Consider the following 25888-nt stretch of genomic DNA (forward strand, 5'->3'; position numbering starts at 1 on the left):
GGGACCTCAGGCCCAACTTGCCCTACTCCCTAAGGTGCGAATCAGCTGCTAGCAAAATTCTCCCTGCTTTCATTAACCATGACCATGTCTCCCACTTGTGAGCCACATGAGACATGAAGGCTCGAATCCTGCCCCCTCCCTCTCTCCTGAATTAGGCTCCTCTCTTTTAACCAGCATTTCTTCCTTTTAATCCCCCCCCCAACAACCCAGTGTGGGGTAGTGGTTAGATGCCAGATGGGACTACTTTCCGGGAGATCTGGGTTCGAATCCCTACTGTCGCCATGGGAGCTTGCTGGGTGACCTCAAGCCAGTCCTGTGCTCTCTGCTAAGCCTACTTCGCAGGGGTGTTCTGAGGATTTAAAAAAAAAATAGGAGAGGAGGTGGCTTTGGGTCCCCATTGGGAAGAAAGACAATGAAGCCAATCCATCCCTCACAAATCAACCCTTCAGTCAAATAAAGCCAATCAAGCAGCAATCAAGCAGGTGAGCACAAGTGAAGCCAATCAAGCAATCAATCCCAAATGAATCCAGCACAAATGAAGCGGGTCAACCCATCCGCGTGTCCACCAGTCCAGGGCGCTTTTCCGGTGCGAAGCGAAGGCCGGCCTCCAACTTCCGAAGCGTGGCGCCAGGAGGGGCTCGGTCCCCCAGTGGGGCAAGCGGCACACGCGCCCGGAAACTTTGCTCGTGTGAATCTGCCTCGGAAGCGGGGAGGGCGGGTGCGGGGCGGGCCGGAGAGAAGGAAGGAAGAGCAAAGCACCTCGTTGACCCAAAAAGACGCCGACCGGCCCCTTTGCCCGCCGGGCGTGCGCGCTGCCGCTGCCGGCGGGGTCTGCTTGGAGCCCGCCCAGCCCAGCCCAGCCCAGCCCAGCCCGACTCTCCGGGGCCTCCGCCGCCTCCGCCCGGCTGGGTGTGGCCTGGGGCGGCCGGCTCGGCTGGGCTCTGCTCGGCGCTGCCAGCTGCGACTGTCAATTGGCGCCCCCGGAGGCCAGCGGGCGAGGCTGTTGCCGCAGGCGGAGGGAGCCCCGTCGCCTGCCGGACCGGCAGCCCAAAGGGGCGCCCTCGGGCCCCGCCCCCGGAGGCGAAGCGAAGCATGTGAACCCGCCGCCCTCCCGCCTGTTTCTTCGGCAGCCGCGCGGGTCCGGGGCCCGGCGCCTGGCCGGATTGCTCTCGCTGCCTCCCAGCAAGGAAGGCGGCGAAGGAGCCCCGGCGCGGGAGCCGGTTTCCCCCCCCCGCCTCCCCCCAATCCGGATTGATTCGGGACGGCGGCGAGATCGGCTGGTTTCCCAAGACGCCTCTTCCCCGCCCCCCGCCCGCCCGGGAGGGACCGCGGAGCCGGCGCCGGCGCCCCCATGCCTGCGGAACTCAAACAGGTGAGCCGCTCAACTTGCGCGCGCTTTGCCGGGGGCGGTGGGGGGGGTGATCTGGGGTGGGGGTCCGGAGGGAGCCCTCTTTTTGCCTTGACGGCCCCTGGTTGCGTTTCTGTGTGGTTATTTGGGGGGGGGCTGGGGGGGAGGCGCAAGGGCTTGCGCAAGGAGGGGGCTGGGCTGGATGCAGCCCCTGGGAGAGGTTTGCGCCTTTAGCCGCCTTCCCAGTCCCAGTTTGCGCCTTTAGCCGCCTTCGCAGTCTTCCCGGGCGAGGGGGAGCCGGCGGTTGTCTCCTTGTGACCTTCCAGTTGCTGCGCGGGCGATCCAGGGCGGCTCCGGGGACTCTGCGCGGCCGGGAGGATGGCGACCCCGCTCTGGGCTCTTTTCGCCCTGCCTGGGTCCGCGGTCTTAGCCTCCCCCTGTGCGGAGAGAAAGCGGAGCCGAGCTGCTTTCCCGGATAGTTGGCCTCCCTTCCTGGCGGGAGTCCCCGTTAGAGATGCTTGAATGAAACCGGAGAAAAAAGCCATCCTTTGGCTTGGAGGTGCTTCAGTGTGTTTCTCCCTTGGCTGAAGCGTTTAGGCAGCCTGTGCTTTCCCTCGGTGGTTTTGGGGAACAGCATCTTGCAAAGAGACACCCCCCCCCAAAAAAAAAAAAACAACCAAATTCAAGTGCCAGACGGGAGGTTCTGGGTTTTGGGGCTTCACACCAACCCTTGGCACACGGAGAAAGGGGGGAGAATAGTTTCCCCTGGTTTGTTTTCCGCAGGGCAAGGCAGAGAAGATGCCGGCTGCTATTTTCAGTCGAATATATCTCTTTAGTCTAGAAAGGGGCTTGCCCTGCGTTGATCTTTGAGACCAGGTGGACATCTTGGCGATGGGGCGTCGGGTGAGGTCTGAGGTCGGGGCTCTGGTGCCAGTTTCCGGAGGACTTTGGTGGGTCTCCGGTTTCTTAAATTTGTGGCACCTTGTATCAGTGGGGCCGTGGGCAGACAAAGGCATGCTGATGTGCAAAGATCTTGCTTCAGGGGAGAGGGTTGTGGGGGTGACCTTCAGGTCTCTCCAGAGCTGTTGGGAGGCACTTATCCGGCACCTGCCCTGCTTTGCCTCTTACGGGAGTCATTGTGTCCTGCTCCTATCGAGGGGCGAGTAGTGGACTTCCTCACGAGCATGTCAGACTCCGGCATCTGGTATTTGCAAAATATTTTCTGTCCTTTCCCCCCCAACGTGTGTTCTGGTTTGCATTCTCGGTGGCGCGTGCCACCTGTGGCTGCTGCAAAAACACACAAGTGTCTTTTCTCTTCTGTCTTCTTGCTCTGCGTGGCCCAAAACTGTTGCCGCCGTCTCTTTGCATTCGGTCAGATATCGATGTCTAGAAAGGTAGCCAGGCAAAGCCGTCCCTTTGGATGTTTTCCACATGGAATGCAAAAGAGGAAGGAAGGAAGGAAGGAAGGAAGGAAGGAAGGAAGGAAGGAAGGAAGGAAGGAAGGAAGGAAGGAAGGAAGGAAGGAAGGAAGGAAGGAAAACAAGAATGTTCAGGAATATTGTAGCAATCTGATTTTGGGAAAGGGGGCAGGGTGAGCGGTCGAGGACAAAGAAATCCATGTGTTCTGGCATGATGTCAGTTTTCCCATGCTGCTCTTATGGTCAAACGAAGAGAACGCAGGCTTTTAAATGGTCCATTGGGCACTTAAGAGAAGGGGGCCAGCTGCTTTGCTTCCTGTGGTCTTTTTGGAAAGCACATTGAAACAAAGTGAATTGGAGCAGTTTGGATTCCTCCTGAATTTGGAACACCGGATGTAAGAGAGGCCTTCCTTAAAAGGACGCTGGTGACTCCAGAATCCTATACTGCCAAAGATAATCCTTTATTTATTTATTTATTTCCCGCCACTCCCATACAATGGCTCGTGGCGGGTCACAAGGTCCTCATTAAAAATCCCATTGAAACCCCCATTAAAAGGACATACCAATACAATATTGAGCCTCTTGTGGCGCAGCGTGGTAAGGCAGCCGTCTGAAAGCTTTGCCCATGAGGTTGGGAGTTCAATCCCAGCAGCCGGCTCAAGGTTGACTCAGCCTTCCATCCTTCCGAGGTCGGTAAAATGAGTACCCAGCTTGCTTGCTGGGGGGTAAACGGTAATGACTGGGGAAGGCACTGGCAAACCACCCCATACTGAGTCTGCCATGAAAACGCTGGAGGGCGTCACCCCAAGGGTCAGACATGACTCGGTGCTTGCACAGGGGATACCTTTACCTTTACCTTTACCAATACAATGTAAAATACACACTGAACAGGCCAAATAAGCCCCACACCCAAGACTAATACCCACAATTGGGGGGGGGGGCTAGCTGGCAATGCCCTGGCCTCAACCAAAGACCTGCCAGAAGGGCTCCGTTTTGCAGGCCCTGCGGAACACAGAAAGCTTCCGCATGGCCCGCAGCTCACCCAGGAGCTCATTCCACCAGATTGGGGCCAGGACCAAGAAGGCCGTGGCCCTGCTTGAAGGCCAAGCATGCCTCTCTCGGGCCGGGAGTCACCAACAAATCAGTGCCCACAGAGTATAAAGCCCTGTGGGGGTCATTGGGTGACAGGTGGTCCCTCAGATATATACAAATGACAGAAGTTTTCAGAAAGTAGGGTATGGGGGAGATTATTTTGGCCCAAGCCTCCTGCCCAGTTGTATATGGGGGCGGGTAATATACAAGAGGGCTTTCCCCTCCCTTAGCACCCGACAGTTTGAAATCCTGAAAGACCTGCTCCCAGGTGAAATTCACGACCCCCCACCGCTTCATCCAGACCGATGTCCTTCCTGGCATCGGCAAGATGTTGACTGTGACATTCCATTTGCTAGGACAGAATAATCAGGCCTAAAGCTGGAACCAGAGAATGTTACCTGGAAGAACACAAGAGGTGGATTCTTTCCCAGCTGGAAGCTCAGGGCTTGCTTAAGAGGGCAAACACCTGTGGGAAGGGGGGGGTTAGTGGGTGAGCGCACCTGTTTCCAGTAAGAAGTGGAAAGCCACACCTTTATGCGCAATACATCTTTCTTTCTTTCTTTTTTCAAATAACGGCAAGTTTTGCATGGCTGAACTTTTTGTTCCGGGAAGATCAAGGCCCCTAGAGAGAGTCGGCATGGAATTAAAGTTGTTTTGCTCAGCGGGGAAACCGAGGGAGGAGGGCACCCGCATGGCTAAGCCAGTTACACGCAAGCCACCTGGATCAAAGGCAAGTTTTGTTTGCTTTCCGTGGCTTTTGTGTAAATCAATATGTACAGTAAGTGATGTAACTCAATATCCTGGGAAGTACAGGCGACGGTTTAATACATTGGCTCGCCCGTTGTGAGCGCTTTCGGAACACAAAACATGAACTTGGGGGCCTTTATTGAGTTCCTTAGGTGTATAATTCTATTTCTCTTAGGCCGGCAAAGCAAACTGCTTGTCTGCTGCCCCCCCCCCAGTTTGCTTCACACACCCCTTGCGCGTCTGCGTGTCAGCATCCAAAACGAAGGAGTCCCTTGCGCCCCAAAAGCTAATTTCTACAATGGCTGGGTCGGAGAAGATAATCTGCAGGAGTCAGTGACGCAAAAAGAGAATGCCTCTTTTTAAAAGGGGTGTAGAACCTGCCCCGTCTCATAGATGGAGGGCTTCTGGAAACTGTTGATGACCAAACAGAAGTAACTGAGCGATAGGGTTGGGAGTGTCCTGCATAGTGCAGGGGGTTGGACTAGATGACCCAGGAGGTCCCTTCCAACTCTATGATTCTGTGAAGGTTCAAGGGGGTGCAGGTTACAGTGGATGAGCGAGAGGGTTGTGAGTGTCCTGCATAGTGCAGGGGGTTGGACTAGATGACTCTAAACACTCTCTAGAAAGCCAAATCCCAAATTAATAAAGCATCAATGTCTGTTCTCTTCTTATCAAGGGCCGGTGTACACATTCCCACCAAAATCTCAGTTTTGCTGGCTACTTGCAGGGAGTTGCAAACGTGGTGGTTGCCTGTAGGGAGCGCCTGGGATTTAAATACTGTGCCAAACCCTGGACTGTACTAACCATAGCTAGAAACCAGAACCACGGTTTGCGTTTCCAACTGTGAAACAAGCTAAACACAGTTTGAAGTGTGCTTGTCCGCATTCTCCTTCTAAATTCGATTCTGGTTCCATGTGTATGAGTCCTTTTGAAGCAGAGCAATGTCTATTCACATCAAAGCCGGAGTGGTGTAGTGGTGAAGAGTGACAGCTTCTAATCTGGTGAGCTGGGTTTGATTCCCTGCTTCTCCCCATGCAGCCAGCTGGGTGACTTTGGGCTAGTCACAGTCCTGTTAGTGCTGTTCTCACAGAGCATTCCTGTCAGAGCTCTCTCTCAGCCCCGCCAACCTCATAGGGTGTCTGTTGTGGGGAGAGAGGAATGGAAGGCAATTGTAAGCTGCTTTGAGACTCCTTTGGGCAGTGAAAAATAGGGTATAAAAACCAACCCTTCTTCAAACCATGATTTGCACAAACCGTGGCTTGCAAACTGCATTTTCTGATTCTGGTTCACCAACCGGCGACAAACTGTGGTTTGCCCTTTCAGACCGCATGCCAAGAAGCCCAACTTTCATAAGCATGAAAATTATGGAACTCCACTGTAGAACCCGACTCGTGGTTGACGCTCTCAAACCCAGAAGCAATCCATGATCTGGAGTCGCCTGTTTTCGTTTCCCATCTGTTCAACACGGTCCTCGGAAGATGACGAGACATCCATAATCATAGTTTTGGCCATTCGTACGTCGTGCTGAGCCATAGTCCGCATCAGCAGCACTCTGCAAACTCACTTTGGCGCAAGGTCTCTGATTCTGGTTTGTCCTAAACCAGGGCTTCTCTGATCTGGGATTATAGCAAAAAACAGTTCAGTTTCCACGGTCCAGTACAGTATCTGAATTGTGCCATTGGCAGCCGAGGGAACGGCTGCTGTTTTTCCGCATCGCTACATCCGCTGGATGTCATGCCATGGCCGGAGACTCTGAGCTGCAGGCATTTTCGGCAGGGACGAGGATCCGGAGCCAAGCTCTGACAATCATTTGCTGGATGACAAGCAAGTTCTTTGCTTCTGTGGCAAGGGGATGTCTAAAAATAAAGGCGAGATAGTAGGGAAAGTGGTTGCAGAGATTTCTGCCAAACGTCACTCCATGGTGAATAAATTCTTCCTAAATGCGAAAGAGTCCCTGTCAAACATAGTTGGGAGTGCCAGAAGAGGGGAGGAGGTGATCTTAAGCTCTTCGGTGAAGATGGGAATCCACGAGAGCCAGTTTGGGGGAGTGTTTAGGAGCAGTGGCGTTTATTAAGGAGTTTGATAAGTTTTTATTGTTTTTTTTTTTTACTGTTTGTATGTAACTTGCCACAAGTCTATAGAGAGTGGCAGGATAGAAATTGAAAGAATAAATAATTGTACATGCACATAAAAGCTTATGCCTTGAATAAATTTGTGTTGGTCTTAAACGATGCCCCTGGACTCAAAATTTGTTCTGAGAAGACTAGGTACAGAGAGCTATGATCTCCTGGTTTTGGGTAAGCTTTGAGGAGCACCGTGCTGAAGATGGAGAAACGCAGGGGTAGCCAAACTATGGCTCTCCAGAGGTCCCGGGACTACAATTCCCACAATCCTTTGCCAACACATGCTGGCAGAGGCTTGCGGGAATTGTAGTCCGTAGACCTCTGGAGAGCCACTGTTTGGCCACCAAACTTGTGGTCCTCCAGATGTTCATGGACTACAATTCCCAGGAGCCCCTGCCATCATTTGCTGGCAGGGGCTCCTGGGAATTGTAGTCCATGAACATCTGGAGGACCACAGGTTGACTACCCCTGCTCTAGAGGATACAGACTGCAGTGTCAATTCATGAGGGACCAGATGGAGGGGAGGGGGGATCCCAGAGAAGAGCCTTTTAAGTTCTTGATGGGATGTCTTCCCCATCCAGATTCATGAGACATCTACATTGATTTATTTTTGGCATCAGGTTAATGTTTTTATAGAACATTCCCCAGGATTTTGGATTAATTTAGGTTTCTGCTACTTTATTGGACTTTTCCTTGACCTCATTGAGGCTGTTGGGATTTCTGTTTTCAAAATAGTTTTTCTTTTCATGTATTGCATTGACTTGGGTGTTGTTTTAATCCTGACTTTTAATGTATGCTGCTTCGTTGTTATTTGTTTATTTATTGCCTTTGGCTTTTAATGCCTGCTACATTGTTGTTGTTTTCATTTATGGCATTTCCTTGTTTTTGTTTTTTAACTTGGCTTTTAACATATGTTACTTTTTATTTTTGTCTTACCTGGCTTTTACTGTTTGCTACTTTGTTGGCTTTTTTCCCCCAAGTGGTTCAGTGGCTTCTGCTGGTTCAAAATGCCACCAAGTCACAGCTGGCTTATGGTAACCCCATAGAGTGTTCAAAGCAAGCGACATTAGGGGTGGATTGACACTGCCTGCTTCTGCGTTGAGATCCTCAGCTTCCTTGGTGGTCCCCCCCCTCCCAATACAGACCGGGGTCTTATCTGCTTAGCTTCTAAGATCTGATGAGATCTGGGCAAGTGGCTTAAACTCTAAATAATGAGAGGAATTATAGAGATGGAGAAGAAATTCCCCCTGATGTAAGGGAGAGGTGATATTTGGCTATTGGTCTTACCTACCTATTTACCCTGCTGTTTCTTGGATACAGCATTTCATGGGTCTTCAGGGAGTTGTAATGCATGGGATTTTGGGGAGCTGTTTCTGGGAAAGCAGCATTTCATGGGACTTCGGGGGAGCTTCAACCGAAGGAGGCGGGGAAGTCTTCCGGAAATCCTTTCCGTCAGCAAAATTTTGCATGACACATCACCCACTTTTTCAATTTTGGCAGATTTGGACAGGGGGGTGGGACTGGATTTGTGATAGAGGTCCAACTTTCAACCTAACTAGCACGAAATGTTAAGATTTCCCTGCAGCGTAGAATTCCCTGCAATTTAGAGCTTTTTTTTGTGCTTTTTTTTGAACCCAAAGACAGCCAGTTGATCTGGAATGCCCAAATCCAGGGAGAAGTTCTCATGAGAATGTTCAGAGAATCCAGCCTCCTGACGCTTACTGTGCTATCCTAAGCAGAGCTAGGCTGTTAAAAACCCCATTGGAGTTAGTGGGCTTGGAAGTTTCACTCAAGAAGAACTCAATCCTGGGAGTTCCAAAGTTTCTATGTGCAGACTTCCCCCCCCCAAGACAGCCCCCACCGTAATAGCAGCATTTTGCTCAAATTCTGTGTATTAGAGACAAGCTAACGTATCATTGTTGGCAAGTCTGAATGCCCTTATAGTAGGAAAAAATTGCTACCACATCTGAAAGGGGCGGGGGGGAATTGTTGAAAAACTGAAAGTCACTCCAAGCCCCTGTCAAAATCCCCTGGGAGTCTGAGAAACGTCTTGAAAGCGGCTCAGGAATTATTTAACACTTACGTGTGGAGATCTTTCAGGCCTGCTGTGACGGCTACGCTGTACTTTATGTTTCCCCCCCCCCTCCTCCCAAAAATAGACAGTTAGAAAGCAACAAACTTAGGTTAAATATTTTGGCTGCCTTCTAGCAACCCGAGCTGAGATACAGTGGCAAGGCTTCACCTGCATGACAAGTTTTCATTGGTATTTGTGGTTAAAAAGTTTCCAGTATTAAAGGCTCTAAATACTGTCACAGGCAGAAAAATGACTTTCAGCTGGACTTTCTGGCACCATTGCTCTGTATGATGATACTTCAGTGTGGATTTTGAATCTTTGTTGTGCATTTTTTAATGTTAGAATATTTTACACTATCTTGCCCCCTTCTCAAATTTTAAGATCTGCCAGGTAGCTTACCTTCTTGTGTGGATGCACAGTTGGGGTTTATTAGGGATCCTTGTGCAATGAAATCCCCTCCCCCTGGCTTTTCTGGCTGGGTTCGTTGCCTTTTAAAGAAACGTCTAAAAACATTTTGGTTCCGCATGGCTTCGGGGGAAGGAAGTCAGTGATTGCGTTCTTAAACCGATTGGAAGCTTTTAAAAATTTTATTGGCTTGAATGTTGGGTTTAACTGATTGCATCATTGGAATGTGTAGCCCAACTGATTTCTTATTCAGCAGGCATGGATGACACGGGCGCTGTCCAATAGGTACTTGTCATTCTAACCCAATCTTCTCTGCAGCAAAAAAAGAACATTTGTAATAAGTCATAGTGGCTGGGGAGCGAACCTGATATGGAAAGGCAGTATATAAAAATAGTAAATGAGATGAAAATTTTCATTTCTTCTGGTGTTAAAAGTTGATCTATGCTCAGCCCAATCCATCCATCTCCAGCTGAAGCCCTCTTGGAGCATGCAATTCAAACATGCGAAAGACATGCCCACAGCATTGCTCCATGTATACTGGCCAGGATCCAAAGGTTTTTCAGTGTACTGTGCGAGCATTTCATTTGCTTTTATTTTCTGAAACACCTTGATAAGTGTAACCTTTCTCAGTGTTGTTGGCTCCCGTGTTTGCATCAACTGAACAGCTTGGCAAATCTGATCGTGAGTCTTCCCATGGGGGTGAAGGCTGCCTCGGTGACCTTTCCCCATTTCTGCATCTCTTTACGAACAATGATTTGATTATCTCTAGACTTCCTTATTATTTCAACCCTTTTACAGATAACCCATGAATCCACTTCTTATGCAGGCGGAATTTTTGAGAAGGAAAATAGTGGGTCCTCTTTTTATCTAGGGATCTCAACCTTTCATCCAAGTTTACTGAAACGTCCTTAGTGGCAAATACAGTTTGCTGACTGTAAGAAATGGGGGGAAAAAAGAACTTTGATTTGTGCATAATTTTAAACGTTCTGCCATCTGTTAGATCGGAGGAATGAGGCACGTCGCCCAATGCCATTCATTGGCAGCAGCTCTAAGTAGGGTTCCCAACCTCCAGTGGTGGCCTGGAGATGCCCCGCCCAGGGGAACTCCTGAATTTTGTGTGGGTCCAGTAGACTTGAACCTAAAAATACTGTTTGTGTGTGTGTGTGTGGGGGGGGGGGGTGTCCCACACTGCCATTAGATGCTAAGAAAGTTTAATAGCATGGACCAAGATGCAACATTTGGTAGTTAATACGTATCTGCCTACATAACTGCCGGAGACAATTGCATTTTCCCCAGAGCCACAGAGCAAAAATAATACTAATAAAGCCTTCCTACGCGGACACAATTTTGCTTCCCTTTGCGCGATGCCTTCTCGAGACACATCTGGCAAACACCTACAATGTCTGTTTCATGCGTCAGTGCGGTGCCAACAAGCAAAAATTCCCAACACGTCCTCAACTCATTGGAGCAGTGAAGATTCTGCTGAGGACAAGAGTGCAGGAGGAGCAAATATTTCCTTCCTCGACGCTCTGTCTCTTTTCCATTCCCCCTTTTTTAAAAGAGAGAATTCACCTTGAAAGCTGGCCCTCTAAGACAGGGGTAGTCAACCTGTGGTCCCCCAGATGTCCATGGGCTACAATTCCCATGAGCCCCTGCCAGCAAATGCTGGCAGGGGCTCATGGGAATTGTAGTCCATGGACATCTGGAGGACCACAGGTTGACTACCCCTGCTCTAAGAAATAATGGTCCACCCACTGTGGATTTGCATCAAGCCACTAGGGCCACTGCCTGGCCACACCCTAGATTCCCCTTGACAGCTGCGTGTGATGGTGAACCCATGAGTTTTCAGGGCGCAGGATGAACAGAGGAAACAGCTTCTCTTTCCTTTGGTGGTCTCCCGTTTAACACAAACCGAGCCTGAGCTTACTTAGCTTCTGAAATCTGATGATATTGTCCTAGCCTGGGCTATTCAGGTCAAGGCACTTGGGTGACCAAAGGGCAAGGCCCACACATGCAAATGGCTTCCAATCGCCTTCCCTTTCCTCTCCCCACAACAGACACCCTGTGAGGTAGGCTGAAAGAGCACTGATATTACAGAAGAAGAAGAAGAGTTGGTTCTTATATGCCGCTTTTCTCTACCTAAAGGAGTCACCTAAAGCAGCTTACAATTTCTCTACCTAAAGCGGCTTACAATTGCCTTCCCTTTCCTCTCCCCACAACAGACACCCTGTGAGGTGGGTGAGGCTGAGAAAGCCCTGATATTATTGCTCGGTCAGAACAGCTCTATCAAGACTGTGACTAGCCCAAGGTCCCCCAGCTGGCTGTAAGTGGAGGAGCAGGGAATCAAACGATGCTCCTAACCAAGCTGTTCTCGGATGCCACGGGTTCCCTAGTGCAGGGGTAGTCAACCTGTGGTCCTCCAGATGTTCATGGACTACAATTCCCATGAGCCCCTGCCAGCATGTCTTCTTCCTCCTCCTCCTTATTTTTCCTCCTCCTCTGCAAGGGATATCAGCATTCAGGGATGAATGTTCTTTGTTTTCTTTCATTGTGTTTACCAGCAGTGCCTTCAGCCTGCCTGCATTTAACTGCTGGCGGTGTAGATTTGTTCCCATCACCTGTGCACATAGTAAGCTTTTATATGGATTGTGTACCAGATTTATGCATACCGCATGCATGGGTCACGCATATATGGCCTGATTCTGATTTACCGACACACGAATAAACATTGCAAAATGCGCACACTTTGCAGCATGTGTAGCTGGTGTAAAAAAAAAAAGAGAAAGAACCAGAAAACTGCGTACAAATATAGAATCGCAGCTTGGGTTTGGACAAGAGAGAAGCAACGCGGCAAAGGATTTTCGGGTCAAAGCAGCAGGGATGAGGAACCTGAAATCAGCCTGAGTAATGATTGGATAATTACACTAAACCAGTGATGAATGGGCTCCCCCCGGCTCAATCTGGAATGGAGCCGGCAATTATGAGCAACATTAGAAAGCACTCCAAAAAGTTGCGTTCCAAGAGTTATAAATTCATCGGGAACGGCTGTCCTTCCAACTCCCACCCCCCCTTACCTGATTGCCGCAGCGGCAGCCGTGAAGCAACAGAAAAGGAACCCTCTCTCTGGTTCTCCACCCCCTCCCAACAATGGCAACATCCCATGCATTAAAGGCAGGGGTAGTCAACCTGTGGTCCTCCAGATGTTCATGGACTACCATTCCCATGAGCCCCTGACAGTTTGCTGGTGTCTTCTTGAGCTTCAGCAGTAGACACAACACAGAAGGTTGGCAGATCTGAACTTGGGCAGTTTATGAGTGGGTGTGCACAAAGGGATTGTGTCGGTGCTCTGCTCTTGTGGCCCTTTCTTGCACACCCAGGGCAATGCCAATTGCCACTTTGGGAACGGCCAGGCTGGCCAGGGATTTTGGTGATCTGGGCATGGAATTAGGGACACTGTGGTAGTTGGGAATTTCCCGCATTCTGCAGGAGGTTGGACTAGAACAGGGGTCGTCAACCCCCGGTCTGCGGCCTGGTACCAGGCCGCGAAGGCCTCAGTAACGGGCCACCAGCGGCCACGCTTGCCTCCCCCCCCCGCAGCAAGAATCTCACCAGGCCGCGAGAGAAGCAGCCGCCAAAGCAGGCACTTTGCTCGTGGCCTGGCTAGCTTCTTGATTGCGAGGGGGGGGGGAAGAGGTAGGTGCGGCCGGCGGCACACCGGCGGCCACAAACGCACATGTGCGGAGCTGCCGTGCATGTGCGTTAGCGCCCCTGGTGGTGAAAACGTGCATGCGCGGCAGCTCCACGCATGCACGTTTTCACCACCAGGGGGTGCTAACGTGCATGCACGTCGCCCGGGCCGCCGGCTCTTCCCTGGAGGTGGTCCCCAACCATAAAAAGGTTGGGGGCTGCTGGACTAGAAGACCCAGGAGGTGCCTTCCAACTCTATGACTCTGTGAATTATGAATAAAGCTCCCCTGATTTAAGATGCGTTTCTTACAGCGCACAACACACTACTGTACTGCCTGTTAGCTGCCATCCCCTTCAGCCCAAGTCAGCTTGTGTGTTAGCCGCTCTGCAGTGAAGCCCGCTGCAGGCAAAACGTTGCAACTTGTTTTTCAGGGAGATGTGCAGCGGTGGGCCGATAGCTGGATGTCATGCCTAACAGAAGCAACACGCAAACCAGCCTGACCCTGCTGAAAACAGCTGGACGCTAGCACTGTCTAGGCCCTTCCTGGGGCTGCCCTGGGGCAAAAGGCTTGTGCAAACAGGATAAAAGGGAAATGTTCATCACAAGCTCAGTGCAAGTCTAAGCAGGCTGGGGGAGGCTGGACCAGTGTGGTGTCACGGCTGGGCTCACACCGAATAGAACAAATCTTGTCTTTTCCGTGGAGCTCAGCAGATGACCTGGGGCCGTTCGCTACCACAGCTGAATGTATTTCATAAGGTTGTTGGGAGGATAAAACAGGGGGAGGACGCCATGCACAAGACTCCTCTGAAGGAACAGGGGAATAAAAAATGTCCAGGTGTAAATGGAACCGTGTTGGCCACAGCTGCCTCTGTTAGGTGAGCCCCACCAACGAGAAGAAGAATTGGTTCTTATATGCCGCTTTTCCCTACCCAAAGGTGTCTCAAAGTGGCTTATATTCACCTTCCCTTTCCTCTCCCCACAACAGACACCCTTTGAGGTGAGTGAGGCTGAGAGAGCCCTGAAATTACTGCTCAGTCAGAACAGCTTTATCAGTGCTGTGAGGAGCCCAAGGTCGCCCAGCTGGCTGCATGTGGAGGAGGAGTGCAGAATTGAACCCGGCTTGCCAGATTAGAAGTCAGTGCTCCTAACCACTACACCAAACTAGCTTAACTCCCACCCATTTTGGAAACCCTGCCAGGGCTGTCAGGAAACCCTGGTTGCGAAAGCCTGCGGTCGAGTGTGTTCGCACTCCATCTCCATCAAGTCAAACTAGTTACCTTGTGTTTTATGATGTGATTTTCTCAGTCTGCTGACTCCCTGCTCTTTTTTTCCCTTTTGTTCAACTCTCCATCCATCAATGCCAGCTCCAGCTCTAGCCAACAGCTTTATAATGTCAGGGATGTCCATTTAGTAGGGCTCCCGGCTTCTTTTAAGTGTAGTACCACCTTTCAAAGATACCACATTCCTTCCAACAGGTTATTTCAGCCGGGGGGGGGGGGGGGAAGCATTTTAAAATTACTTTGAAAACACTCTGCATCCATCATTCTTTTCTTCCCCCTTCCCTTCCAGGGAAGAGGGAGCTCAGTAGAAGCTTCCGTGAGTGGCAGAAGTAGGATGAAGAAAATGAGAGGTGACATTTTAAAGTCCTCCTCTATGGTAAGATTAAAAGGAGGCAGGAAAGCAAGGCTGGTTTCTGTTATTTATTAGGTGTCAGCATTGACCTTCACATCTGTGGTTACGGCATCTGGTGGCTTTGATTCCCATTATTTTAATAGCCATAAACATTATTTAGTGTGTTCCGTCAACTTGGTAGAAACGGGAGGGGGACCTCGCGCATCTCTGTCCATTGTCCCCAGCCTGAGGATGCTGCGACGGCCATGCGGTGACAGAAGCGGAATGATGTTTCTGTGGGTCAATTTTGTTACATTCCTACAAGATTTATCGTCACGGTTCGGTGTGTTCTAGTGGCAGCCCTGCCTCGCCTGTATGTATTTCATTTGTTTGTGACCTGTCATGGCCGTACACAAAGCATTCTTTAAGAATCCTTTTCTTTAAAAATGTGAATAAAATTTATTTGCAGAAGGTAAATGCACGGCATGGGTTATGATCTAAAGGGCGTTTGGTTTGGAGGACGGGAGTTGTGGAAAGCCAAGCAGGTTTACTTCCTAAGCCCCTAAATTAGGATCGTCCACTTCCGGGTGGGCAATACCAGAAAAAAAAGGGAGTGGTGTAATCATGACTCTGAAATTATAGTAAATAATGCTTCCAAAAGTGCAAAATAGTCCTTTATAAGTTCATCATAAAGACAATCATAAGAACCCAACAATACTGTAAATTTGTGTACAATAATAGAATTCAACAAGTCATAGAATCGTAGAGTCAGAAGGGATTTCCAGGGTCATCTAGTCCAACCCCCTGCAGAATGCAGGAAATTCAGACAACGGTTCAGGTTAATTCCAACAGAAGTCCAAATGTGGACTTCACAAGGTGGACCTAACAGAAGTAATAACCTTTGGGAACCTTCCCTGGAACATAGAGCTGGCTATGTGCAGCTTGCAAAAGCACCATTGATAATTCACCGTTTGGAGAATTCTTCTAAGTCAATGTGTTATTGAGGAACTTGATAATAATATTACTTCTGCTGATGGGTCCACCGTAAGTGCCACCTCGGCTAGAGATCAGGAAAAAAATGTTCAAAGTCAGAGTAGTTCAACAGTGGAATGGGCTGCCTAAGGAGGTGGAAGACCCCTCATTGGCGGTCTTCAAGCAGCGGCTGGGCAGATACTTCTCCTGAATGCTTTAGGCTGATCCTGCCTTGAGCAGGGGGCTGGACTAGATGGCCTGCATGGCCCCTTGCCACTCTAGGATTCTATGGATCAGATATTGTTTTTATAGCTAATCTGGGGGAACAGATTCGGTGGCTGAATGGCTTCCTGTTTTTCGCAGCGAGGTCCAACTAGGTGACCTTCTAGTCCCTTCGCGTTCTTTAATTCTGTGCCAAATTCGGCGGAGTAGCAGCCATGTTGGAAATCCAGTCGGTTACTTCAAAGGTGCCGCTTGCCGCCTTTCATCCGGCAGGTTTTCATTGGAGGATTCTAATCTTGGCAGCCGAGATAACGTGACTTATATATTTTTCTTTTCTCATGTGGCTTCATGGTGTTTTTCTTTTTTGCCCCCTTCTTCTGCATTTGCTTTTCTAATTTAACCTAGCTGAGTTTGAAAGGGGGAGGGAGAGACTTCAGTAAAAAGCCAACAAAGGCCCAAAATACAGTGTAAACCTCTCCCCACTACACACGCCCTTTAAGCCTGTACCAGAAGCCTAGCAAATATCAAATGAAACCCCCCAAGAGCCTGGCTGTTGTCCAAAGTAGTTCCAGAAAAAGAAACATTGATAGAATCAACATCTGCCTTTTTACAACAGTATAGTCAAAGGCTCCTGTCTACAGAGGCGGGAATGCTTGAGTCTGCGTGGAGGCCTATATGATATTTTAAACCCTGGGTAAATTTTCAAAATTACAGCTCTTGCTATCTCGCTGGTCAAGAATCGTAGCCAAAGTACATTCTGTGGATAGCTTTTCTTCCTCTGTCCCTACAGAACAAAAGATTCCTGTACGTTAAAAGTATAGTTTCTTCCTCTTCTCCCTGTTCTTAAAGGAGAACATATGGATGTATGAGTCGAGCTCTTTCTACAAGGAAGGGAGCCAAGATTTTCTTGTTGCTGTAAGGAAGTGGGCTTGGAATTATGTTTCCACCGGGTATAAACAGTGTCTAATTTAAGATCTGAACCTTTCCCCTCGTTAAGATGCGTTTTGGGACACGGCGAAGTATTGGGTTGGCCTGGTGCTCCGTGTTTCTTAGTTCAGAGTCATCCAAGGTTCATGTTTTTTATTTCTAGATCAGCTCCAGCTTTTTGCACCCTGAGGGCAGCACGGACTGGCGGGTCCCTTAAATAGTTGGGTGTGGGAAGATGACAGAGAAGGGTGGAAAGAAGTGTCATTGGTTAATTGATGAACTTATTGATGAGCCTCACAGCTGTGGGGAACTTGCCTTGGTCTCGGACCTAAACTTACTGGAGACATCGCCATGTGTAAATTGGTTGGCGGCAGTCCACGCGAAGGAAAAAGCCAAGCTGATGACATTGTGTCTCAGACAGATGGTCAACCGTGCCCATCTCTCACTGGGCTGTGATGCCAGGGCTTTGAGTGGCCAGAGGACTCCAGTGTGCTGCTGTTGTCCAAAAATCCTTGGGGATAGGCTGAGGCATGTTGCACACAGCTTTAGAACTGATGTGAGTGGGCAGTGTTTGCTGGGGGAACGTGCATATATTTCGCGTTTCGCAGATGGGAACATAGATATTCCCATTGGTATGCCAGCGTTGCGCAGTGCTTAAGAGCGGCGGAATCTGGAGAACTGGTTCATGGAAGACAGGAACAGAGTCCCCTTTGGTCAGTGTTTCCCCGACCTTGAATTTCTAGCTGCATGTTCTGTCGTTGAGTATACAGTATGACTTGCCAGACTGAACTACCTCCACCTTCTTGGTGTCGTGGTTGAGAGTGGCCTTTAATGTAGAGAGCCAGGTATGATTCCCCACCCCTCCACATGTAGTCGGCAATTATTAACCGAAAAGGCTATTTATGGATACTAGCCCTAGCTTGGAAAATTGCTGGTGATTTGGTGTGGAGCTTGGGGAGGGGGGGTTGAGAAGGGAACAGGGATGTGTTATTTCTTCCAGGGCAACTCACCCCCTGTAGTCTAGAAATCCAGGGGAAACTCCCGACCCTGGAAGTTGGCAATCCTGGGTCAGGAAGTACCACGGTATAGCTCCATATTATGCAAATCAAGCCCTTATTACTATGAGTACCTCATTTAAAGGCAGGGGAGACTTTATCCAAACTGAGTTTGTTTTTGCCAGACATACTATGAATTCAGTTGGAGAGCAGAGCCCTGGAGCAGCCGTAATCCTGATGCGCCGATGACCAAGCCACACGAAAAGCGCTCTGTGAAATTTCACAATGTAGCCAGAGGCCGAGAGCTCAAACTAATTTGGTGCCCTACGAGGTGTGAGACATTTGGGCTGCGACTTTCATCTTTTTTCGTCTCATGTGGGTCCAAGAGGGCTCAAGATGACAGGAAGAGGTTTTAAAATATATTGAAATAATTAGCCGAAGCAAAAACGTAGAACAGGCAGTATGGAATGTGCGTACCGTGCATTAAAAAAAGGGCTTGCACCTCAACTTTTTCACTCCCGGACAAAACTGTTTATGGAGTCTCGAGTTTTGCCCCATTTATTTTATTTATAGACTATCTGTTTTCTGTATTACAGTCAGGCATTGCACTCTAATGAAGCATTTCTCTGTTGGGGTAATGTTTCCGGGGCAAAAGTGTTACCTCTCGCCCCCTTTGTGTTTCGGTATGTGTACTTAAAGGTCCATTGTGGATAAATGTGTATGGACATTTTTAAAATGTTTATTGTTTATGGACTCCGGGGGAAAAATATTGTTGGGAAGTATAGCTGATTACCAGCCCACCCAGGGCCCCTCCCCTTCCCACCCCCTCCAGGCCCATCACTGGCCTTTTTTTTGTTAAATGTTTAACAAATTTTCAAAATTATCAAATTTTAACTCGATAGAACAGCCATCTTTTAATGTACTGGAGGTTTTGTGAGGTGGGAAGTTTTATTCCTTTATTGTAAACCGCCATGAGTTTTTTGTGAGCGGCGGTATACAAGTTAAAATATAAATAAATAATAAAATATATAAAGAAATTAAGTAACTCCCACCCATTCAGGACGTCCTTCCAGATCCATCAAGAAACCCCACGAAACCCTGGTTAGGAAAGCCAGCTCCAAACGCTCACTAGAAAGAAAGTCCCTTTTTCTTTTGACTTAAATTAACTATCCAGATAGAGCGAGCCGTCTAGGAATAGCTGGTTCTCTAATTTGCGGCCTCTGACTTGCAACTATTGATAACCCATTGCCCATCTTTGTGAGGCTTTCCTCAGAAGATTTTTATAATTCCATTTTTGCACAGATCAATAACGGCGTCTTTCTTAAGATGCACTTGCTTTATAAAAAAGAGAAAATTGCCTAATTGGTTATCTAGATTGCATGCTGCGTGGCCCATTACATATGTTAAGGTGGGTACCTCCTGTGAAAAGTATTCTTTAAGCCAGGGGTAGTCAACCTCTGGTCCTCCAGATGTTCATGGACTACAATTCCCATGAGCCCCTGCCAGCAAATGCTGGCAGGGGCTCATGGGAATTGTAGTCCATGAACATCTGGAGGTTTCAGTCATGAGTGATTTTGCTGTTGGAAATTTGCCTGTCTCTTTCTCTCTTTGTTTTTTTTTTTTGGATTACTTACAGTAGTTTTTTTTACAAAGGTACAGCTCTAATGATTTGGGGGGGGATCTTTTTTCATGTCCCCCCTGCTTTATCGGCCCCATCTACTTCTCAATGATGCAGTTCTGTCCCCAGCTATAGCTAATCCTGTTTCTTCCCACACCCCCAGTGAATCTTAGGCAGCTTTAAGATTTAGTGTAAACCTTTTTTTTTTTTTACTATTCCGTATAAAAACCTCAAATTGCTTTTTGCCAGTCTTTCAGTATATTATCTCCTATTAGTACAGGTGTATTTCAGAGCAAGAAATACAGCTTGAGCAGCTGTCTTGCTTAAATCGTGTTTACTCACCCAAACAGAGAGAGAGAGAGAGAGAGAGAGAGAGAGCTTCAGTGGAGGCTAATCCTGCAAATTTTCTTGTAACTTTTTCCTCCTTTTGCTCATGTTTGTTTTGAAGTCAATCTTGACGCGGGCTTCTTAATCCCTAAATTCCTTCAATGCTTTCATCCAAGTGAGTTTGGAGAAGGGATTTATATTCTTAAATAAACTGACACGGGATGCTCCTGCCTTCTGCTGACTGCGTGAACGTTGAATCCTGACAAACTCATAATCACTGACTAATTTCATTGTTTCACTCAGTTCTGTCAGGCTGTCAGGCCCGTCTGCGTATGGCAGGGGTAATCAAAGCGAACGTTGGCAGGGGCTCCTGGGAATTGTAGTCCATGGACATCTGGAGGGCCACAGTTTGACTACCCTTGGTGTGTGGAATCACTTCCCATGCCCCCCCCCTCACCTTTCTGAGGTAAACAGTGCCTTGGTTCTAAAGTAAATGCGACCTTCCACCCATCAAACCAAAGTAGCTCCAATAAGGAGTATCCCTGCACCTTTTGATTTGATTCTATTCTGGCCTGACAGCATTACACTTATCAGGAAAAAAATTTTTCACAGTCAGAGTAGTTTAGCAGTGGAATAGGCTGCCTAAGGAGGTGGTGAGCTCCCCCTCACTGGCAGTCTTCAAGCAAAGGTTGGATACACACTTTTCTTGGATGCTTTAGGGTGCTTTGGGCTGATCCTGCGTTGAGCAGGGGGTTGGACTAGATGGCCTCTATGGCCCCTTCCAACTCTAGGATTCTATGATTCTATACACTCCTCTGCCACTGCTGCTGAAGACATGTTATTTGTTCCACTGAATAGCAATAAATGAAGACGTCAGTTTGCTTTTGGAAGGGGTCTGAGAGAAAGAAGGTGGTTAACCTCTGAATCCCAATGCCAGGAGGCGGTATCAGGAGAAGGCCTTGTCCTCTGTACTTTGTCATTGATCCTCCATAATAACTGGTTGGCTACTGTGTGGGACAAGATGGTAGAATAGAAGGACCACTGGTCTGATCCAGCAGGGCTCTTCGTATGTTCTCTTGAGGGCCTTGGCCTCTATGCTCTGCTGTTGGGCATCCATAGGAATTGGCTGGCCACAGTGTGCGACAGAAAGCTGGACTAGATGGACCTCTGGGCTGATCCAGCAGGGCTCTTCTTATGTTCTTAGAAAGGCCTCAGCGTTTTTAGAAAGGCCCTACTGTTGGCCAGAGGAACTGGTTGGCCACTGTTTGAGTCAGGATGCTGGACTAGATGGATGATTGCTCTGATCTAGGAGGGCTCTTCTTACATTAAGTAAATCTTGGCGGCAGCATTCCCCATCGCCATTTTATCTTCTATTAGGAGAATGACTTGTTCTTTTGCCAGAGCTTGAAAGTCTTGAAACCAAGTTGTACATTTGCCTTACCTTGCCTGCCCACAAAAATTTAACCTACTTGATGTCTTCTTTTGGCGGCAGGCTTTCTGGATTATTAACAAGCACCAACAAGATCCAGCAAGTTACCAGGCCCCTTAAGGAATCAATGGAAACAATTACCTCAGACATTTTAATAAAGTGTTCGGAAGCAGCTGCCCTCCTCTACTTAGGCTAACCAGACAATAACAAAACTGCACTGTAGCTCCAGCCATTCTCTTTTTTGGGGAGTCCGTGGCCTTTTTCTCAGGTTCTTGGGCCCCCACCTTATCACCAGCAGTCTTGTGCTGGGCCGGTCAGCTTAGGAACTGGGCTCTCCAGTGAATGACCCAGTAGGTCTGCAACTGGGCCACTTGCAGATGTAATCCTTGTTGTGTCTGTAGTTCTGCCGAGGACCGAGCTTGAGGTCCTCGGCAGGAACATAAGTCTGCAATTGCAGACTTACGTTCCTGCCCTCAAGCTCGGTCCTTGACAGAACTACAGACACAGCAAGGATTACATCTCTCAACGCCTCTAGTTGGGATGGGGAAGTAGGTTGGCAGATTATCCACCATGTTATCGGTTTTTAAGTTTTTTAATGGGGGTGTTTTAATGGGGTTTTAAGACTATGTTACCCGCCACGAGCCCATTGGGGAGTGACGGGATACAAATTGAATAAATAGATGGATAGACTGATAGATAGATGGATGGATGCACGGCTAGATCCCGTCTCCCGGATCCAGTTAGTTTAACGTGAAACTGACCAATAGCGCACACTGGTGGGAAGATCTATTGTGTGCCTTTTGTGTATAAATTGGGGTTGGTTGTGGGTTCCTTTGGTTCAGTTCAATTGTTCTTGTACCAGGCTGGGATCCTAATCCTAATAAAGAACTCGAATCACTAGTGGTGTCCATGTCCACCCTAAACGCACAGATTTAATACTCCTTGCCCTAAGTACAAACCCATGCTCCTGTTGGAAGGTACAGAATGGTTTTTGCTCTGGGAGCAGGTTTTGCTGCTTGGGAATTGTGGAGCATTCAGGAAACCTGAGTTTCTCGTAGGCTTTTATGGGAAACTGCCCTTCTGTTGTGCTGGTGAAAGGGGGTGCTGGGCCAGCAGCACATCTCCTCTTTGCAATTGAATTCCTTCCATTCCAGCTTTTCAAGGGTAGCCGAACATGCTTCTGCAGTCTCATCAGGGTCTTGCAGCTGCCCTGGAATCGGCTCGTTCCAACTCCAACAAGAAGGTTTTTCCTGACCCCACCAAATCTATTGTTGCTCTTCGCCATTACTTCCAGCAATTTCGTGATTGTTTGGCTGGCCTTTTTATCCAGGTACAACGTGTTGTGAAAACAAAAGCGGGCTGTGCGTTTTGGCGTCAGCCATTGACGATAACAACAAGCCGCCAGAGGGTTCCAAAAAGGAATAGACACAACTGCGACCGTGAAATGAACACTTGGTCAGGGGATGCAGTTCTTTGAGGTGTCAGAATGCAGTTCTTTAGTGTGCCAAATAATAGGTCCAATAACAGAATAATAATCCATCACGGGGGCATGAATATGTTTGAGTGATCTGTGAACTGTTATTGGTAAGAAATAGTTCTCCTTTATGCTAGTTAGACCTTATTGCTTAAGGCAGCTGTCCTCAACTTTTTTTACCATTGAGAAACCCCTAAAACATTCTTCAGGCTTCGAGAAACTGGGAGTGATGTAATTGGGCAGAATATGGTCAGGAAGCAGAGCTGTGGACACGCCCACCTGGGGCCCCTCCCCTTCCCACCCCTTCCAGGCCTGTCATTGGCCATTGCGGGGGAAGGTAAACAGGACCATATGTGGTCATATCACCCGATAAATGTTTAACACATTTAAAACATGAATAAACTCCCACTCATTGAGGAATCCCTTCCAGAGCTGCCAAGAAAACCCAGGGGTTTGGGAAACCCTGGTTGAGAAAGCCTGGCTTAAGGGAAGGAATCTAGAAGAAGAAGAAGAAGAAGAAGAGTTGGTTCTTATATGTCGCTTTCCCCTACCCGAAGGAGGCTCAAAGCGGCTTACAGTCGCCTTCCCTTTCCTCTCCCCACAACAGACACCCTGTGGGGTGGGTGAGGCTGAGAGAGCCCTGATATCACTGCTCGGTCAGAACACCTTTATCAGTGCTGTGGCAAGCCCAAGGTCACCTAGCTGGATGCATGTGGGGGAGCGCAGAATCGAACCCGGCATGCCAGATTAGAAGTCCGCACTCCTAACCACTACACCAAACTGGCTCTCATGCAACATACTTTTGTAAAAGAACAACAACATATGAAATGCATAACATTGTCTGTGTCCCTCCTTTCTGCTGGGTTGCCAATCTCCAGGTAGAGCTTAGAAACCTCCTGAAATTTACAGACTATGGAGATGTGTTCTCCCATAGAAAAGGGATGCTTTAGAGGAGGGCCTCTGTGGGTATTATACCCCTCCAAGATCTTGCCCCCCCACAAACCCCACTCTCTTTTTCGGCTCCCCCTCCCCAAATCTCTAGAAATTTCCCAGCCTATAGGTTGCAATGTCAGTTTAAAAAGATATGTCTCTCCCACAATTTTGATCTGGAAAATCACAAGGCAGTCTAAAGGAGATGTCACATTTACGGACCTGTCTAATAAAGCCGAACTATTTGCAGAACTCCAGGCAGTGTTTTCTCAATGGAAACTATTTAAATCCTCCATCCTAGATAACTTCTCAGGTCTTGTCGAAATGTTGTCATTCTGTACTTTGGAGTTGTTTTAAAATTGGCCGTGGAAGATAAATAGTGCTCTATGAAAGTGTCTCTTTCTCTCCTTTTGAATTCCAATTCAGCAGGTGTCGTTTGGGATCCTACGAAATAATTCGTAGGATAAATACAAGAGATCTGTTGGGCTATTTTCTGGGATCAGACAAGCCATTTGGGAGGGAACAAATGTAATTGCTCCCGTTAATGTGTGTGTAGGTGTCTCTCTTTGATATATGCATACATTTCCATCAGTACTTAAACAGATAAACATGCACTTATATTTCAGCTGGGAATATTCCCATTTTTGTTGTTATTCATGGAGCGGGAAGAGTCTATCGGTATTTGAAATAAAAGGCAAAGCTGAAGCTCAGCAGTACCTCTGCATGCTGACGGTTTCCAGACGGAGGAGGTCATATATGACAGGGTGTTATAACGCAGCTCAGATGAAGGGCCGTTTCCTTAGGCTTTTGCAACTGGGGTTTCGTGAATGGGTGGGAGCTAATGAATTTGTATAGATATTTAAATTTGTTACACATTTATCGGGTGATATGACGATATATGTGGGCATGTCAACCTGCCCCCCTCTGCCCAAAATGGCGAATGACTGGCCTGTTGGGGGTGGGAAGGGGATGAGCCCTGGGTGGTTGTGGACACAGCTCTGCTTCCCAACCATATTCTGCAGGATCGCGCCACTTCTGGGGTTTCTCAAAGTCGGAAGAAAGTTTCAGGGGGTTCCCAGCAGTACAAAAGCTGAGAAAGACTGCCCAGAAGAATGCTTTTGTGAAAGCCCCTTGTCAGTAGTTGATTAATTATCACATGCTTTTTTTCTGCTGTCCAAAATATGCCCTAGCCAGGGAGAAATCCCGTGTCAAGTGGCACTTAAAGCACTTGACCAGAAGTTCATAAATTAAAATTATTACTCAGCAGGTACAGCAAAGCTTGCAGAATTGATGTAGCTAAATTCTTCCTTGTTGTTCTTTCCAGTTCCCAAGTGCTCCGTGGTAGATGGGCTATGCTAAAGTGTGCATTTAAACATAAAACTTTGGTCTGAAATGACATCAGCTTGAAAGAATCGCAGAAAAATATTGGTTGGTTTTCCTGTTCTTGATGAATGAGCACCGTCTTGGGAGAATGCCTTCGCTTTGTGTCGTCGTGTCACTATCCAATAACTTCCCTTCTTGGAACACAACACAAATGCCCATGGCAATCCCTGTTAATTACGGTCCCAGTTCTGAAAATCAGCCAGAAAGCCAGCCAAGCAGGGCATTCCATTAATCTCACTTTGAATGCTAATTGTTTTCGAAGTATTTTTTGCACCCCCGGTCAGTGTCCTGGGAGGGCCCAGGAGTACAGCTCGCATGGATCTAACCTTGTGGTTAGATCTCTACGCGGCTCCTGTAAAACTTTCCACAGAGTAACTAGTATTTATTGCTTCTTCTTGGGCTGCAAACAGTGTTATCACAGCAACAGCCTTTGAGAAATGCACGGAAGTCTCAGGATTGGGGGGGGGGGGAGCATGAGATGATAAGGTAAAGGTAAAGGTATCCCCTGTGCAAGCACCGGGTCATGTCTGACCCTTGGGGTGACGTCCTCTAGCGTTTTCATGGCAGACTCAATACGGGGTGGTTTGCCAGTGCCTTCCCCAGTCATTACCGTTTACCCCCAGCAAGCTGGGTACTCATTTTACCGACCTCGGAAGGATGGAAGGCTGAGTCAACCTTGAGCCGGCTGCTGGGATTGAACTCCCAGCCTCATGGGCAAAGCTTTCAGACGGCTGCCTTACCACTCTGCGCCACAAGAGGCTCTTCATGAGATGATAATGAAGCCATAAATGACCACCTGATTACAGCTGACAGATAGACCAAGTTGAAGACGACCATCATGCTGTGTGATTTCTGTCCTCCAGCAAGGAGCAACTGCACTGTGAGTTCAGAATGAAACCTGTTGAACGAGACGTTTCTAAACATCCTCCCTCAACAGCAGGGAGAAAAACCTGCTTCTTTAAGTCCTGGAAACCTATTTTTTTTCTGTTTTCTCATATTTCTGAGTAAAGTTCTCTTAACTGCTTGGAAAGAAGCCGCAGGCATCTTGCTTGTCAAGTGGATCTCACAACTCCATGTTAAAGTTGCCTGTATGAATCCAGCGAGA

General features: G+C 48.3%; 1 protein-coding gene across 10 annotated transcripts in view; it reads left to right on the forward strand.

Annotated features, from left to right (window-relative positions):
* The window catches only part of ARVCF (ARVCF delta catenin family member), a 377274-nt gene that overhangs the window by 165106 nt on the left and 186280 nt on the right, over positions 1-25888 (forward strand). The window contains exon 1 of one of the 10 annotated variants that reach the window (XM_077308993.1): positions 887-1372. The exons of the other annotated variants lie outside the window; for them this stretch is intronic. Coding sequence (XP_077165108.1) covers positions 1352-1372 — 21 coding nt within the window. The 5' untranslated portion in view covers positions 887-1351. Of the gene's footprint in view, positions 1-886; positions 1373-25888 lie in introns of those variants that run through there. 10 annotated transcript variants of the gene reach the window in all.

This window comes from Paroedura picta, chromosome 13, assembly GCF_049243985.1.
Source record: "Paroedura picta isolate Pp20150507F chromosome 13, Ppicta_v3.0, whole genome shotgun sequence".
In the NCBI taxonomy this organism is placed as follows: domain Eukaryota; kingdom Metazoa; phylum Chordata; class Lepidosauria; order Squamata; family Gekkonidae; genus Paroedura; species Paroedura picta.